The following is an 18659-nucleotide window of genomic DNA, read 5'->3' as shown; positions in this document are numbered from 1 at the left end:
TGCTCATCCAGAGGTACAGAATATTAGAAATTAAACATGCTGAAGTAACAGAAAAACCTATTTAGGATTTTTAAAATTTTATGAACAAAAGGTGAACCTCCCAAATTATCATAATTTAACATGCCTTGTGAATGTATTTCCCATAATTTTTTTAAAATTTTAATTTTATGGGCTGAACTACTAACTTTTCTTGGAAGCTTTCATGAGTTTTGAAAACAAGAACAGCACAGCAATTTGATCTTTGCTCATATTACTGAGTTTTCATTGTGCTGTATTGTAACAATTTATGATGATTATGATGTAGGATGCTTAGATGTTACGTAATTTGAATTGCCTATATGTAACTCTGCATGATGCAACAGAAAGAGGCTCCATCATTTATAATACTTAGGCAAAATGAAGGTAATTTGATTTGCTGTGTTTTTTCCTCTAGATGGGTTCAGCTTTGTTTAATTTACTGCAAATACAAGCATCCGAATTCCAAACTGAAGTCATGGAACCCTAAGATACACCGTTACAGGTTGTCATCTATCTTGTCTTGATCTTGTGAAAGGCCTCAGCTTCAGTTTATGTTTCCTGGATTTTTAAAACTTTTCCCTTGTTTACTTTACAAATTAGTAGTTACTAAGTCCAGACAATTGAAGACTGACTTTCAAGTAATTTTTTAATTTTCAGATTATGCTTCTTTCTCTTAGCTTCATTGAATTATTCAAACAAATATAATGTTGGCGAAATATATGTTAGCTTCATCCTTTTCTGAGGAAGAAAGACTACCATAAAAGGGTCACCTGTTGGTGGGTGGGTGTGGGTGAGTGCGTGTGTTTGTGTGTATGTGTGAGAGAGTGTGAAAAAAAGCAGTATAAGTTATTTTGGGCCTGACTTTTTCAGGGCAGTTTCTTGTATGTTTTTAAGGCTGGCTTAATAAAAACAATTGGTTAGAGGTGTTACAGATAATGGTGGTGGTAAGGAAATAGCTCTTGTCAATAACTAAAGTGGTAGCGGGTATAGGGTTCATGGGGTTGAGCTGGAGAAGAGAAAGCTTTATGAGTCTTAGTCAGAACTTCTTTGTTTAACTTCCCAAGGTCAGTTGAAAATAAAGAAGACATAGCCATAGGAACACCTGGTGTAATTCCATTTTAATTTAATCAAATAACAACACAGATGGATTTTTTTTTACTTCTTGTTAGGTATCTCATTTGTTTTCAAATGACTATGTTATTTTTCATTTCATGTACAGGGTGATGGAGAGTATACTTCAGAGTCTATGTTTGCTTTTAAGTGCAGTACAGCAGGGAAAAATAAATAATATCTTAAATTTGGCCAAATTTAAAAGATATTACCAAAATCCTTTCATTCCTTGGGTTTAATATAAATTTTATCTACAAATTGGTACATTGTGTTATTTTTGTGGCTCTTTGGTGCTTTGAATAGTTTCTCTTTGAGGAAATATTCTGGCAATTTTAAGATATTGTGTATCTGTCTCAAACAGAACTCCTTTCTGATTTTAGTAGAGGTTTCAGCTCATACATTAATAGTATGATAAAGTCCATAGTAATTTTACACCACTATCATTTTGTCATCAGGGATTTACTGCTGTAAATTCCTGCTGAAATTACAGTCTGAAAAAGGACTATCAGAATATGTCAGTAATAATATCTAGTTTTGATGTACTGCTTCTCAAAGCAATTTAGGAATAAATGTTTTTGTAATTTTGTGAAGCAGGGAGTGAGTTGACTTGCTTGTAATCTTCCGACAAACAGACAAATGACTAAAATAGTTTTGTAGTGCTGTATTCATTAATTCACCCTGTTGAATTAAAATGTCAGGCTGGTATTTGATCAGTGAATTAGAAGAGTCTAATGCACCAGAGAAGTTTGAATATACTGAAAGAATCCTATTGAAAGGAAGTTGTCAAATGCTCTCATTTGTAGAGACAAATGGTAAAGACATTAATTATTACTTCCACTTACATGATATATAGATGGTATACTTGTGAAGGGATACCAGAAGTGGGATTCTGCACGTAAGCTTTGGTGCAAAAGCCAGAATTCTGGATTCAAATAATCCTGAAACATAGATGTTTTAAAACTCCAGACTGCTATCCAGACCTGATTTTTTTTTGCTTTTGTCCATATTGGAATGTTCAAAACCTTTTTTCTTAATGCAGTTGAATGTTTTGCTTTTCAGAACATTGGAACAAACTTATGAAGTCAGAACAGCTGTTAACTTAGACATTTGAACTTGGTCAGATATAAAATAAATAAAAGGTCACAAGTAGAATTATCACAGTCTGACTCTTTTTTATTTAACAATATAAACCACATGTGAAGAATGAGCGAGTAAATTACACCAATTTTGTTCAACGAAATGAGGAAGTAAATTAAAGGTTAAGTAAATATGGCAGGATTATTACAGGAGGACCTCATACTGTGTCTGAAAAGAATTCATTTTACGTTTTCATTTTGAAATCCATCCTGTATTGAAGTTTGGATTCATGGTTGATTTAGATGTGAAATTGATTTGGTGTTGAATTTTAGCACCTTACTTGGTTGCTCTCAAATTTGTAATCGAGCTAAATTTTTCAAGAAGCTATGTGATGTATCTTCTGTTAATTCTTTGTTTTATTTTAATTAGTATATTTATTTATGTGTATCTTAATTTGAAGATTTTTCAGCTGAGTGAGAAAAATATTGCTCAGAGTTTTACGTAAATATTTATAGTGCTTGCATTTCTTTATTGAAAGAAAACTAATTTGAAAATTCTGCATTGGTTACAGGTAGACTTTTACAAGTGGCAGTGTATCTGCTAAAACAGGCTTAATAATTTTAAGTTTTCATAGAGACAGACACTAAGTAGGATGAATTAACTTGGGCCTAATTGTCAAAAATTGCATGGAAAGTCCAGGAATCACTGGCTTTCATTCTGTTTAATTTCAGACCATTCCTGTAGTTTATTTTTTTAATGGGCTATAGAGAAGATACCTTGCTTCTGCCAATCATGAAACTAAATACACTGTAATAACATCCCTGCAAGAACGGCACCAGCTGATTTTAAACTTCATAAATAATTCTGCATTCTTCAAGAAAATATTCTACTGTTGAACTGTTGCTGCAGCCACAAGAGAGTATTGAATAAATAAATCAATTTTTATATGCAGTACAATTCATATAAGAAATGTGAATCTTGGGGTAAAAAAATAAGAGTTGTTCCTGTTGATGTGTATAGAACATATCATATAGGGTGTATAGGTGCTAGGTACTTATTCATTACCTCAGAGAAACAATGAACCTGGAGGGGAGTGGATAATAACTTTAATTCATTCACACTGTCTTTTCCTTTTTCTTTTTCTTTCACATTTCACTATAGAACCTGTACAAGGATTTTTTTGTAGAATATTATTTCAAGCAGCAGTTAAATAAAGTGAAACAGTAAGGATTATCATAAGATAATTTTAAAGATCTTGTTATATTCCAAATTAAAAAAAATATTTTAAAATATAAAATATGTATAAGGAAATTGTGAACTTTTGCACAGATCCCAAAGTAATACAGTAAATATTATTATGTAAGTTATTCATTGTAAAAGCAAACATCTCTTCCTTCTTTTGTGTGTACACAGCTGAATACAGGGGCAACTGAAACAACTGTGAAGATTTCCGGTGTTCACCCTACCTTGGATCATGCCCACATTATGAATTTCAGCCCTTTGCTAGTTTTAACAATTTATCTCCAATATCAGCAGAACTGGCTTGATTTAAATTAATAAATGGGCAAAACCAAATGAGAAAATATAGTAGGAACAAAAAGATTATTTGAAAACCTCAGTTTAACACTGACAATGTAGGGAAATAGGATAGGAATAGGATAGGATAAATTGTTTATGAAAGAGCAGCTGCAAATCTAAAAAGCCTAAAGGAAATATATTAGTATGTAGATTAGTTAGTTCTAACTACACATGTACTCCTTTAACAAGTGTTGCAGAAGAGGCTAGTCTGAGCTCAAAAACTTTCTTTTTACATAAAGGAAAGAAAAATAATTGTTGCTGTTTCATATCTCAAGATTATTGGTATCCTTTTTGGCAGGTAATTTTAAGGCAGATAGTAGCCTTAACAGAGACACTACAGCTCATCTGAAGACTACTTCTGTAACAACACTAAAATAAACTAAGCCCAGCCTTAGCACAAATCAAGAAAAAAAGCAATTATATAACATTACTTGCATGGTAGGTGTGAAAATCATATTATTGTCTAGTTGTGATGCTTCAAGAATGTTTTTTTTGGGCAGAATATTCTTAGGCAAAATACAGTGGCTTCAAAATTGCTGCTATCACGGCCATCTTTAGATTTTTCTCTGCAGACCATGTCTTAATTGTCTCTGTTCAAAACAAATTTGTGTATACATGTGTTGATGAGACTTGAAGAAATTTAGGTGTTTATTCTGATCAACTTGCTTCTGCCTTCTTTCCTAGGAAGTGTGTAGAGAGCTCTGGTGCCTCAGCAAAAGTAACCGCTGTGTTACCAACAGCATTCCAGCAGCAGAAGGTACTCTTTGCCAAACAGGGAGCATTGAAAAGGGGGTGAGTACAAAAATTTTATTGTTTGAAGAAGTATTTTGTTGTTCACTGACTACAAGAAGAAAGAACTAGAAAATCAAAGTATTTCACAGCAATTATAACAGTTTCAACAAAAATCTGGTTTATCATAATATGTGTACATTGTAATAGAAAGTGTTCTACAGAATTTTTTCACCATTATTTTATATGTGTAATTTACTAAAATATTTATCCTCTCTATAAAACTCTAGAGCCTGGATCAAAAAACAACCCCAAACCATGTTCTATTTCTTCTGTCTATTTTTTGAGTAATTTTTTGGTGAAAACTCTTTCAGTTTAATCTTTTTTTGATTTTATACCATTCTTCCATTAAGAATTGTTATAGCTTCAGGCCTGCCATGGACTTCGAAAATGTGCAACATAATCTAGAGCCTGAACTATGTCATCTTGTTAGAAGGGAAAAGAATTTTATTTTTTCAGATATATGCCAAATCATGCAAGCATATAGAAAAAAGTAAGACTCCATAACATGGTTTTATAAAAGCCTATATTTCCCAGTGACCTTTCTATTTTGACTTTGAATTATTTTTTCATTATTCAGTTATGCTTGCATGACTGTTTGGCTCTACAAACTTTGATGTACAGTCAGATAAACTCTTCTACCTAACAGAAGGGTACTGAAAGATAGTGTTGCAATAGATACATTTAGCACTACAATATCTGTCTGAATATGAGAATTTTGATTTTAAAACAATCTCTGTATATCAGTAGTTTCAGGCATGAATGTTAGAAGACTGTTTCTCAGTTACAAGGCAAGATCTATGCAGATCTTCAAAAGGAGAGAAAAAGTATTTTAATTTATTTTAAACATACGTACTGGGGAGGAAAAAATGCATTCTACATACCTTTTTTCAAGATAATCTATTTTATGCAGGTTTGTACAAAGTGAAGAGAGCTTATTATATTAAGCCATTTCCAGTATCCGTATGAGAGTGGCTGCTTCTGTTCATGAGATTCAGTGATCCCTATTGGATTTTTTTCTGAACATGTAGTCTCACTCTGACTTTTGTCATACTAGCTGAGCTGGTTTCAAAAAAGATAACAGTGCATTTTGACTTGCAATCTGATGTTTAAACAACAAGAATGAAAGCTTTTGGGCAGCTGTCACAGTTTATTAATGCATGTTGATGGCTTCATTCAGGGCCCATGACCTGGTATCGTTCTGATGGCTTTTCCATGCTGGATTTGGAAATATTGGTAAAACATGTTAAATAAATTTATTGAACTGGTCATTTAAAAAAATAGAGTGAATAGAATTAGCCAATAAAAATAGAGAGACATTCAGAGTTTCACAAAAATATTAACCTATATTAAAGTAATAGAAAATGTTAGAAGCCCTGCTCTTATATCAACAGTCTAGGTTTATTTTGGAACCATCCTCCTTTTCGATGACAAACCGTAATTTACCTCAGTTTATGTTTTTTCAACCATGAGACTACAAGTTGTTGAGATACTTTTAGACACTCTTGATCTATTCCCTTGTCAAGAAGTTTTAATCAGTTTGCTCTCTGCCAAACATCTTTTTCCATTCACCAGTATTTGGTTCTGTTGTGAGATTTTAGAGGGAAATGAGAGAATCCATACCATTTTACAAAGATAAAGCTGTTAAACCAAAGATGCCTGTTAACAGCAGAGAATTGTGTCTATAAACTGTATCCACAAAGCTTCCTGTAAATTAATAGTTCCTGGTAGCAATAAACCAGAAATCATGAGCTGTTTCCAAATATGTAATTTCCTTTCCCAAAGAGTAATGTGAAAAAAATAGGTTACTGCACTGTAAAACCTTCTTAGTGTTATTATTATTATTATTGTTATTGTTATTGTTATTATTATTGTTATTGTTATTATTGTTATTATTATTATTATACTGCAGTCATGCCTAAAGGCCCCAACCAAGTTAAGCCCTATTTTGACGGATTCTGTGCAAATATATAATAAATTAAACTTCGGCTTTAAATACCGAACAAGATCTCAGAGTATTTAATTGTATTTATATATTTACTTATGTATTATGTGTAACAAAAAGCTCAAGCCAAAATTTGATATAATATATATTAATATCTTATTGGCAGAATGTGTAGGGATTTCTACAATTAAAACAGCCTAACCTTCTATAATAAAACCTTCTTTCAGTTGTTTTTATAAACTTGACACGCTTTTGACCCTTTGGGTTGAAATTTTCTGTGGTCGATACCTGCCTATACCCCTGAAGGTTTTTAGAACATTTTCCATAAGAGTTATTTAGTTGTCCGCATACAGGGAAAAAGAGTAGAATTGCTTCTTGCTGCTGATGGAACTGTTACATCTGTTCTCTTTTGAAGCTTTTTCCTAATTTTTAATAAGAATTTTAAATCTGCATGAAGTTTCTCTCTAGTATACCCAGAGATGTGGTTGTAAAGGTTAATTAACTGATAGATTTTTAAAAAATACAGCCACTAAGAAATTATGTGTATAAAACAAAAAGACAAAACCGATAGGAACATTTAGGTCATGTTTTAATTTAAAGTAGTAAAAAAGGTGACCCTTTCTGTAGATCATAGATTACATCCATGCTAGGGATGGAAAAGAGGGACAAACCATGCAAAAAATGCAAACACAGTGCTGAAAGGATAGTTTATCTAGCTACATTGTGTGATGATTTAACTTGTCATTGGACATTAACATAAAATAAATGAAAGTTATTATTGAATACACTTTCTTGCAAAATAATTGTAGAATTGATGATTGAAAATTAGTAGTTAAAATTTACACTAAATTTTTCTTCCTCATACAAAATAGAAAATAAGTTTTTCTCTATATTAGAGTACTTGCTGTGTGGTTTTTCTAAAATTATAGTGTTATAAATGTTAATTCTGTAAAGCAGCTAATACTCATAAAATTGATCTCAAATGTCCCACCGTATAATATTTTATTTTCATAAGTTACTTCTTTAGGAAAAATTTTAGAGTGGTTTTATTCACAGAGGATTTGCATATTTTATGTGTATTTGAATGCATCACTGTCATCTTTCTGCTGAAATAATGGAAAATTATTCTTTCAATGTTAGAGAAGAATTAATATTTCAGATCTAAACCTTCTGTGAAGAACTGTTCTTTTTAAATAGCTGTCACCTCCTCTTCTTTCTTCATATGGTGATTACTCAATAGTCCTAACCTCATTATAGCAGATGAAGTTGCTGTCATTCTGGGGGAAACACATTTCTCCAGCCCCATTAGAAGTAATGAACACTTTTGTAATTTTTAATTACTATGACAGAGATTCTATGCATCACTGGCTTCTACTGAAAGATAAATTTTTACGAGGAAATTAAGAAGTGACACAGAGGTGAACATTAAACCCTCAGGTTTAAGTTCAGTAGATGAGAAAACCCAGCATTTAAAGAGGTTTTACAGGGCAGCATGGGAATGTGGAAGACAGTGTTTGCATGACAGTGGAAATTATACACAATAAGGATTTTTTCAGCTTTGGAAAAATAAATTAGGTAAATTGCACCTGTCTATTGTCTATAGTTCTAATAGTATGGAATTATGATGGATTATCTATTCAGTCTTATAACTGTGATATTCTTACGAGTTTAAATGTGAGTATCTTGCATTTCTTAGCTTGGATCTTGATTTGTTTGTAATGTATGTAGTGTAATTTAAATTAGTTGCTTACATTTTTACTCTTAGAAGCATTTTCATTTTTAGCTTTTGACTTTAGCATATCTGTTAATGTATTTTTGTGTAATCGCTAATAGATTGTAACAAGGGGATTTTGATATTTAGTTATAAATTTCTACCAATTTATCACTGTAAAGAGAAGAAAAACATATTATTTTAGGACTCCTCTGGCTCACTTTATACTCCATCCTTATTGTGTCATGAGAGGGATTGCAAAACACTGTGATGATGAGTTGTCTTGTCTTTTTTTTGGAAATGATCAATACTACAGAAATTTTAGGGAGTTTAAAAACAGCACTTGCTCAGCTTTTGGAAGGGAAATGTGCAGATTCAGGTCATGGTAGACCTGAGTCTATGCTCTGCTCTGTCACCTAAGCCTGCAGTAGTAGGAAAAGGTATCTTTTGGGCTGCTTCAAATTCTCAGTGATACAGTAGACTGTGATCAAAATATGGGCTCCAGGATTATTTCTGAATGGTTTAGAAAAGGTCCCTGATGAAATAAATTATAAACTTGTTTTAATAGTTAATAATTTGGGTGAATTGTCTGTAATTTTGTATTTCTGATCTAAGTAATAATATTGCAAATTTTAAATGTTTGCTTGAATGAAGTACACATGTCCATTCTGCCCCAAACAAGTGGCCAGTCACTATTATAAAATTATATTCTGTACCATGTCTAATGCTTCAGCACTACTTTTATTATGTCTGTGGTGTTAGTGAATGAAATACTGAGAAAAATTCTTCCTTGATTGTAATGTCCTCCAGATTTTCTTTTATAAAAATAAATACTTTCTCAAAAATGTTATCAGGGGAATTTTTCATTTTCTGTAATGAAGCCTCTACGTAAATCTTCAGTAGAGGGTCTTTTACCAAACCGGGCTTGGAAATGAATCTTACTGTTTAAAAGAATGTAAGCAACTTGTAGTTCCTTAATTGTGAAACATTAAGGAGGCTGATGAAATAAAAAATACTTCTGGTGTGTGTTAGAGACCTATAATTCAGGACTGAGTGGAGACATTTAACAAGTCACACACACCTTCACCAATGTCTAAACATGGCTAGAAAAAGTAAAATACTAGTCTTGTTATCTGTACAGGGAATTTTAATGCCTATAATTGGTCATTGTCTGACCCTTATATTTTTCTGTCCTGATAACTCTGTCAGCCTCCAAGCTAATTTTGTATTTCTTTTGTGAAATCTTTTAGTGGTGTTATCAGGGAGAGTGCGTACCTTTTGGCACTTGGCCCCAGAGCGTGGATGGGAGTTGGGGTCCGTGGTCGATATGGGGAGAGTGCAGCAGGACCTGCGGGGGAGGAGTCTCGTCATCTATAAGACACTGTGACAGTCCAGCGTAAGTAGCTAAAGTAAGCCGGAGCCAACAAAAAGACACATTTGGAAATTATTCAAAACTGTGGTTTCACTTGTTATCTGTAAAAATGTTTTGCTAGTTTGCCAACATTTGTCTTCAAAACAGCAGACAGAAATACTTAAACAGGAGTTCACTAGACATGCTTCTAACATTTTTAATGTATCTTATATACTGTAAAGATAGCTGGATTTATATTTCACAGTAACCAGAATGATTTTCTTTATGAGACTTGTTGTTCATCAAAATATATTTAAATCATGCCTTAGAGAGGTTTCTTGCTTGGGCATATTTCCTTTCATGCTTGTCTCAGATATAAAATAACAGTTGCCAGTTACTTATTTAAAAACCCCAAATTACTTATTAAATAAATGCAAACCCAACACAGTGTTTCCAAGGTTTTCAATATAACTGCTTACAAACCATAGGTAGTAATATTATGTTGCATACAATGTATTTATGTGCTACCTTGTCCCACACTTCACACGTGACTTCCTACTGACTCTTAAAACAATTCAGCATCTTTTTTGCCTGCCACTACTCTCTATTGGTGTGTTTGCCCTCTCTGAAGAGGGGCCAGCTTCTCCATTACATCTTGATCTGTTATATATATCTGTACTTTTCTTACAATCTGTCTGTTTTCCAATGTCCTGAGCACTGTTCCAGAGAAGTTCTGTCAGGTAAGTGCTCTTCTCTCTGTCATTATCCCTTCTCAAATGAGGAATGCTTCATATTTCTGCTGCTGTTCTTTGCTGAATGAATCACTGCTCTTTTCTGTTTTGGCTTTTACCTGTTCTGATTACTTCACCACAGCTATAGGCCTTCACAGGATAGCTCTCTTGCTCCATGTTTCCTTCTCGTAATTTCTCATAATCACTATCTTCTTTGCCACTACTGATTTTTAAGACCACTGCTTCTGAAAGTCATTTGTGTTTCTTTCATGAAAATTCATTCTCTGTCTTTGTCACTCCTTTACTTGTCTTCTGCTCTCTGTTCACTTGGGTTATTTGTTTCTTATATCCATGTTTTCCAAGCCAGGCTGTCCATCAGCTTTCCACTGCACTCTGCAAGACAGATACCATGATGTCATATGACTGCTACTTAAGGTGGTCTGTTTGTCCCCTATTTTAGCTGTAACTACCTAATCTGGCCAATATCACTACTTACTCAATGGATACAAAAGCAGAAATTATCTGTATGCTTCAATAACACAGTCAGACTGTGTTAGTGAGAGAATTAGAAATTGATTTTTTTTCCAAAGCAGTGTTTAAAAAGCCTAGTGGAATGGTTTTTTGGAGCCTGAATAATATCCTAAGATTCTTTTCCAACTTCTGTCACCATATATTTGAGTTGGTATGATGAAAATGATTAATTTTTTAATGTTTAACAGGCAAAGACATTTGGGACAGAGTGTGTATGCAATGGGAAAAAAATGCTTTTGATTAAGGATAACATTTCCTGGTTAAATACTGTAATAAAAAAATAGTATTGATTTAATTTTATAGTTAATTTTTGATGGTAAATATTAAAATTTTCTATTATGAAAGCCTCACAAAGTTGTTTTTTTTCTTTTGCCTATCAAGTTGCAAGCCAAAGAACTGATGTCTGATTCATCTTCCATATAAGTCTAAGTTAGTTCAATATTTGACCTATATGGAAGATAGACAGTGTTCCTGAGCAGTTTGGGAGTTTACCACTCAATTACCTAAATTAATAGAAATCTGCCTACTCTGGAGTTTCCTCAGATTTAATACTGATTAACTCAAATCAGATTCAAATTTCTGATCTAGAATATACAGTCTTTGCTTGTTCCAAGTATAAAACCAGTTTTTGTTGATTTTCAAGTAAGATGAGATGATTGAAAAAAAAATCATATAGGTTGTTTACACATTTCTCATTTTAATTTTATAAACCAAGTAGATAATTAAAACCATCAGGTTTTTTTATTATGTTCAAAATGCAATTAAACTGTACTGTTTGGAACTTATGCAAACTACATTAATATTATGAGTAATGATTTTTCAAGTACCAAGTAATATTTTGTGTCTGCTCCAATGCATGTCAAAGATATAATTATTTTCAAAATCTCATTTTAAAACTTCAACATATTTTTATTTATGTAATATATATCTCTTGGAATTGGATTAATATTAAGAATGCATTAGTATATCTCATGCAGTTGTGTTTGTTCTAGGGCATATCCTAACATATAAACATGTTTTTCCAGGCCTTCAGGTGGAGGCAAATATTGTCTTGGAGAGAGGAAGCGTTATCGCTCCTGTAATACTGATGTAAGTAATTTTTATTCTACTGTGATCAACTTGAGTCGTTTATGATTTGCCAGCAATGGATGCATTTTTTCTCCAGTTCAGAAAGTGTATGGATTCTGTGTTTAACTTGCAAACAGACCCTGTGTGTTCTGGTAAATGTTAGGATCCTGTTTTGATGTGGTATCTAGCTAGTGCCTTTGCATTAAGGCCTGAAGTGAGTTCCACTGGAGCTTCCATGGTAAATGTGAGCAAGGATCATTCCACATCAGAGGAAAAATCTGTCTAGGCCACTGTCTTATCTTCCAGCAGTGGCTTATGACAGGTTTTTAGGTAATAAACTATACACTTTTGACAGGCAAGGGATAACTTTTCTATTGGTTTACCTTGTGATTTTCCAAAAGCTGTGTTTCTGAAGATTGCTGGAACTCAGTTGCATCTGTACCACATCAACTGCCACAAGTTACAACATCCTCCATGAACCCATTTTTAAGCCCTCTTACACTTTTTATATCTTTGTAAAATTCATGTGCTAATGTGTTAATGTGCAAATGTGCTAATGTGTTACACAATCCTCTAACACACTCTGTGCAAATGTACTCGAAACATGCTGTTTTGCCACCAGGTACTTGCTAGTCACTGTATTACCAGAATGATCCTGCAGTTCCATTTTAGAGCTGAGCCCATTGGACAGGGACCCTGAAGGGGCGGGACATATTATAAATGTATTAGGTCGAATTATGAACCTAAATTACAAATTTAAGTAGCCTAAAATTCAAACCAGGAAAAAAATACACATTATAAAGAATTTCATGAAGTTTCCAAGTCAAATTACAGGTCAGTAGCACTGCAAATATTAAAAACTCCCCTACTATTTTAGCTTTAAATTCATATAAATTTTCATCTTAAACCAAGGAAGTTTGTAACACTGAGAGAATCTATACCTAGAGATATTATTTCACCTACTTATCTTTCAATGTATTCAGAAAGTTATAATAGTTTATATACTAATTCTATGGAAAAATTTACCTTTATGGTCATTATTAATTATTGTAATTTTTGTCACTGCAAATTTCTCTGTGGAGGTAATTCTCTTCATTAGGGAGTATAAAAGATTTCTAATTAAAAATTACTTTCTTACTGTTGATCACAGCTGCCCGGTTCACACAGTCAAGAAGTGGCCACAGTATAGCCAGAAAAACTGAAGTTTAGATGCTGTCCAGTAGGAGCTGTAAAACTTTTCCAGTTACCCAACCGCCAAAATCCAGTGGACCATTCTGGAACCTTGACTGTGTTATTTTTTTTCTGTAGATGTTTATCTTTGCATTGGTCTGTCTTGCTACAATTTTAGTTTGAATGGATCTGGTTTATCAGATGATACTCAGTAATTAATTTACCTTTACTTTCTCTCAGGTGGTCTTTATGTAATTGGAATATTTCATAAGCAAGAAATATTTTGGTAGTTGTAGTTCAAAAATGAAAATATTGAGTTTCATCAGGTGTCTCTTATTCTTACAGCTGATAGGAAATCCACTTTCAAATTTGGCAACCGCATGATGACTGCTTACTGAAATCTGTCAGTCAATATTTAGTAATTTCACATATGCTTCATTGAACTATTACAACAATTCCCACAATGTCTATTAGTAAGCTAAGACTTACCAGAATCTAGGTATGTTTCATTATTCTTTTAATTTAACCAGGAGTTGTAATAAATTTTAGTTGATAAAACTTATACAAAAATACTAATTTGGATTGTTATTTATCTTTCTTTCAAACCCGTATCAATCAAGTATCTGCCAGCTTTTCAGTTTTTTTGGGATTGATATGAGGCAAATTGTAATCTTGACTATTCTATTAATCCTTTTCAAATAATGATCTTTTTACATATCACTGTTTCAGTTTGTACACATTCTAAGATTTGTTAAAAAACACTGCACACAACAGCCCTCCTCCTTAACTCTGAGGACTCTTGCAAAGTATTTGTCCAGGCATTATTATTTCAAATGTTGTATTTGTCTCCAATCTACCACAGTAACTAGTACATAAAAATGTTTACATAATATATAATTCCGTTCCTTCACAAATATACAATTTTTAATGTTTTTTTATTATTAAGAATGACCCCATATCTACCTAGACACACCACATAAATGTTGCTATGATTTGGTTTGGTTTTATTATATTAAATTTCTAATTATCACTTTTCAGACATTTTTATTCTTAGTTCTTTTTTCTTCCCCTATTCTTTATTTATTACAGAGAGGAGCTTTACAGAGTCAGAGGAGTAACATACAGAAGGTCTCTGAGAAGGCCATTCAGGCTATTCCTTGGCACAAAGACAAAATAATTCTGAATAAACCATTCTTAACTGATGGTTAGGCACCTGACCTGTTTTGAAATACCTCCAGTCCAGGAAATAACATTCGGAATTTTTAATATCCTTACAGTCAGTACAATTTTCATAAAATAATATGTATGTTTTTCAATCCTTTAAGATCCCTACTTACCCCCTAAACCAAATGAGAAGATAACTGATATTATTCCCTAGATTGGAACCTTTCCTTTGTTTGCAGGTTACTATCCTGTCTATTCTTAGTTTTCTTTACACCAGACCATCTCTGTGTTGGTAACCATTGGGATCCCAGTAGCACACACCTTGAAGCAAGTGCATAAACCACTGCACTAGCTGAGGCCTGTCAGAGATAACTCTAATTTCAAACTTAGTTTGTCACCTTAGTGATGGGATTCTGTTCATTAATTTTAGTATTTTGTTAATTTTTCTTATAGTAGTGACAATGTTCATTTAGTCCAGGTTGATTCATTGTGTCCAAAACTCTTTCTTAAAAGCACTGTTTAGGAGGTCACTCTTCAACTGTGCTTTCACAGCCAATTGCTCATACTCAAGTGTAGTAATTTGCATCCATTCAAACCACTGCAACAATCTATTGAAATATTTAAAAATTACAGCACTCTATTCTGAGGTACTGGTTTCCTACCTATTCTCATATTTCAATCAGTAATTTCAACAAGGTATTGAAAAGGGAACTTTTAATTTCATTGCCTAAGTCTGAAAAACAACCGATTGCAAACTCAAGCCAGGCAGTTTGAAAACACCATTTTTACAGTTTGTGATCCAATTTTTAACATGTTTTCTGGTATGGTTTTCCAGTGTGTGAATATCTTGGTACTTACAGAAGTCTAAATTTACAGTCTTAATGGTTTTGAAAATTCTAGTCCAATACTTTCATATCAATATTTAGGATTCTATGTCACTAAAAATCAGAGACACTAGCAAACACTAGTGAGACACTTGTTTCAAGATTTATGTTAGTCTGTAGTGCTTGATAGTTAGTCTTTGATAGTTTTAATGGAATGGTATGTTGATTAATGTAAGTGAGCATGGAAGACCATGGAAATCTGTTATTGTTTTTATGAATAATGTGCTGTTTGTACACTTTTTCTGTTAAAGTTTCTTTTGCAGGATCAACATTCATTGTCCATATGTAGCTTTCAACATAGCCCTGCCTAAAGTGCCTACCGTTTGTAAAGCAAAACCCTCCTCATTTTGACTTCAGTTTTCTTGCAGACATGAGTTAGTTCTCATGTCTTTTTTTTTTTTTTTTTTTTTTTTTTTTTTTACCATTTTAATCCTTTGGAAACAGTGCACACACTCCTACTAGACTTATTTTTCATCAAGTATTTCCAAAGCCATATATGACTTCTTAATTCAAAAGGCATCTGCTAATGGAAACATTGAGATCAACAGAAAATAACATTAGCTAATAAGTTCTGGAAACATAAGGGTGGTAGAAAGAACACACTCATCAGAAAATTGTTTTCTGCCGCCAACCCCATTATCTCTTTAAAAGAAGTGTATTTTTCTAACCAAAGTGTTTTTAATTTTTAAAAAAGTAGAAAATTCTAGTAGAATAGCAAGAAACATGATTTCTCTGTTATAGTAACTAATTGATTTAAAATTTACTTAGGGATGCGAATCTTAATTTGACATACATCTAAAATTGTAAAAGTGTCCCTTTTTATATATATTATGAAAAACATGCTTACAAATTCTGGAAATGTTTTATGCATATACGTGTGTAGACATATTTTTAAAAGTTTATTGTTTTTCAGTCCTTTCTCTTAACAGAATGTTGGGGTTTTTTTTTGGGGGGAGTGTTCCTTTCATTATGCATACATTCACAGATATTGTTTGTTGCTTTCATAATTTTAATATTTTCAAGCATTTTTTTTTCTGAAATTAATTCATGTGAGAAGCCACATAATGTAATAGTACCTGAGTTTGAACTGTGGCTCTTCTGGCTTGTTTCTCATCTTCTCCGAGGAGTTGTATAGACCTTTCTTAATAGGAAACAACAAATTCAGTTGCTGAAATCTGCCTGACCCCAAACTCCAAGATGGACAGGTGTTGTGTCAGTGTTGGCTTAGTAATTTGTTAACACTTTTTAAAGTCTAAACATCTTCTTCTCAGGACTTTCTTCAGACATGATTTTAAGTTCTCATATTCTTGCTGGATTCCAACCTCATGATTTGCAGTATTATAAAAGAGCATTTGGAGACACAAGCAGTCTTTAGCTTGAAAAGAGTTATCTGTGTACCGTAATTGCATGAAAAAAGTGAAATATCTTACCCATTAAAGAAAAGCAGTTGTTGCATGTTTATATTAGGAAAAGAACACATATACAAAGAGATAGGGCTAAAGAGATGATGTTTTGTAAATGCATTTTGTGGCTTACCTTGTGGTAATATTTTTGCATTTCTATGACTAGGATTTTCATAGAGTCTTAGGTTGGAAGGGACCTGAAGGACTATCTGGTCCAACATTTCTTTGCAAAAACATGGTCCGGACAAGATGGCCCAGTACCCCGTCCAGCCAAATCATAAAAGTATCCACTGATTGGGAAATTACCACTGTTCTGAGGAAATTATTCCAATGGCCAATTGTTCTAATTGAGAAAAGTTTCTGTTCTGTGTTTAATCGGAATCTGACCAGGAATTACTTGTACACATGACATCTTCTCTATGTAAAAGAGGGAATCTCCATCTTCTCTGTAATCACCCTTTAAATACAGTAACATGGGGATTAGGCCTCCCCCAAGCCTTCCTTTCTCAAGGCTGAACAAACCCAGTTCCCTCAGCCATTCTTCCTGTGCCAGGCTTCCCATCCCTGTAATTACCTTTGTGGCCCTCCTCTGGACCTCTCCTGCCTGTCCGCATCTGCGTTGTGCACTAGGGGCCAAAACTGGACACAGAATTGCAGGTGTGGCCTGACAAGCACTGTGTGGGGTGGGATAAGGAATTCATCTCTGCTGGTGAGGCCCTTGGTGGAGCCACCCAGGATCTGCTCCCTTTCTGTGCTGCTGGAACACACTGGGCACGCAGATGGAGCTGTGTCCACCAGGAGCGCCAGGCTCCTTCCCACAGAGCTGCTCCCAAGCTGGGTAGATCCCTGACTGTGCTGCACTCCTGGACTAGGGTTTTGCTTTTCCAGGTGCAAAACCTTACACTTGTCCTCACTGAACTTCACAATGTTCTCATCAGCCCACTGTTCTAGCTTATCCAGGTCTTTCTGCAAGGTGGCTCTCCCTTGACAAGCATCTGCTTCCTTGACCAGTATATTATTATTGGAAAATGGCACCAGGATAGACCTGATCCTGTCTTCTAGATCACCCTGAAAAATAAACATGCTGGGCCCAGCATCAATCCCTGGGAGCACCCCTCGTGCCAGGCTGTCAGTTTGAAGAGAAGTGATTGACCACTGCCCTGGGTCAGCCAGGTGCCCACCACCCTCAGGACCTCTTGTCTAGGCCATAACACAACAGCTTCTGCGGAAGGAGGCTGTGGAAAGCAATACTTAGAGCCTTGGAGAAATCCAGGCAAGCAGCGTCCACCACTCACCCAACAGCAACTAAGGTTACTGTGTCATAGAAGGCAATCAGGTTTGTTAAGCACAGTTTAGAATGCATTTCTTGAGATCGTAGCCTTTAGTTTTACCTCCTGTCAGATATTGGTGAGATACTGTAAAAAGATAGGAAATTTAGGCAGCAAGACTACATCTCAATGACCAGGTAGCAAGAATATTTTTAGAGTATAAAAAAGAAAATCTTGATCCTTTTTACTTATCTTCATATTTTATTATTTTGTCCTAATATAACTATTTAGATAATGGGTTTCATTATTTAACTTGTAAGGAGAATTCAGTGTAATTAAAATACCATTGTGTAGATTAGGAGCTGAGCAAATGGGACTGAAGGAGTGTGAAGTGACCAGTACCCGAGAGATTCAGGCTCTAGCTTTGAGAGATGTCAAGACTGATCCTTCCACTGCTTGGAGGATGTGATGCAAAGAGGCAAATTTAGTTTGGGTTACTATTAAAAACACTCTAAAATTAATTTTTTTAAAATTGATGTAGTTATTTTGAATTCATATTGTTATAATCCGAAAGATTCTTGAATAAAAGTAATTGCACTACTCTGTTCTTACCAGCTTATGCATTGCATTTAAAATTGTATTTTAAATTAGAAGGGAGTAATAGAGTAATACAGAAAACTAAAAATACAAATACTGTCTAATGTTCACTGTTTTAATTTATATTGCTTCAGAATAGCAGAAAAAAATTAAAGTTCCTGAATCATATGGCAATGGACTGGGTATCCTGAGATCTTGATTAATGTATAATGAGAATCATAATTGTTATGTTTATATTTACATTGTGTGATAAATTTTTAGCAT

At 33.8% G+C, this 18659-nt stretch overlaps 1 protein-coding gene across 3 annotated transcripts in view; it reads left to right on the top strand.

Annotated features, from left to right (window-relative positions):
* ADAMTS6 (ADAM metallopeptidase with thrombospondin type 1 motif 6) overlaps positions 1-18659 on the top strand; it is an 87558-nt gene that overhangs the window by 30398 nt on the left and 38501 nt on the right. For all 3 annotated transcript variants that reach the window (XM_038124425.1, XM_038124426.1, XM_038124427.1), the window contains 3 exons: positions 4468-4575; positions 9479-9624; positions 11867-11930. In XM_038124425.1, the coding sequence (XP_037980353.1) occupies positions 4468-4575; positions 9479-9624; positions 11867-11930 (318 nt within the window). The remainder of the gene's footprint in view (positions 1-4467; positions 4576-9478; positions 9625-11866; positions 11931-18659) is intronic.

The sequence above is a fragment of the Motacilla alba genome, chromosome Z (genome assembly GCF_015832195.1).
Source record: "Motacilla alba alba isolate MOTALB_02 chromosome Z, Motacilla_alba_V1.0_pri, whole genome shotgun sequence".
NCBI classification, from domain to species: Eukaryota; Metazoa; Chordata; class Aves; order Passeriformes; family Motacillidae; genus Motacilla; species Motacilla alba.
Note: the sequence above shows the minus strand (reverse complement) of the source record. Positions and strands in the feature narration are given on the sequence as shown.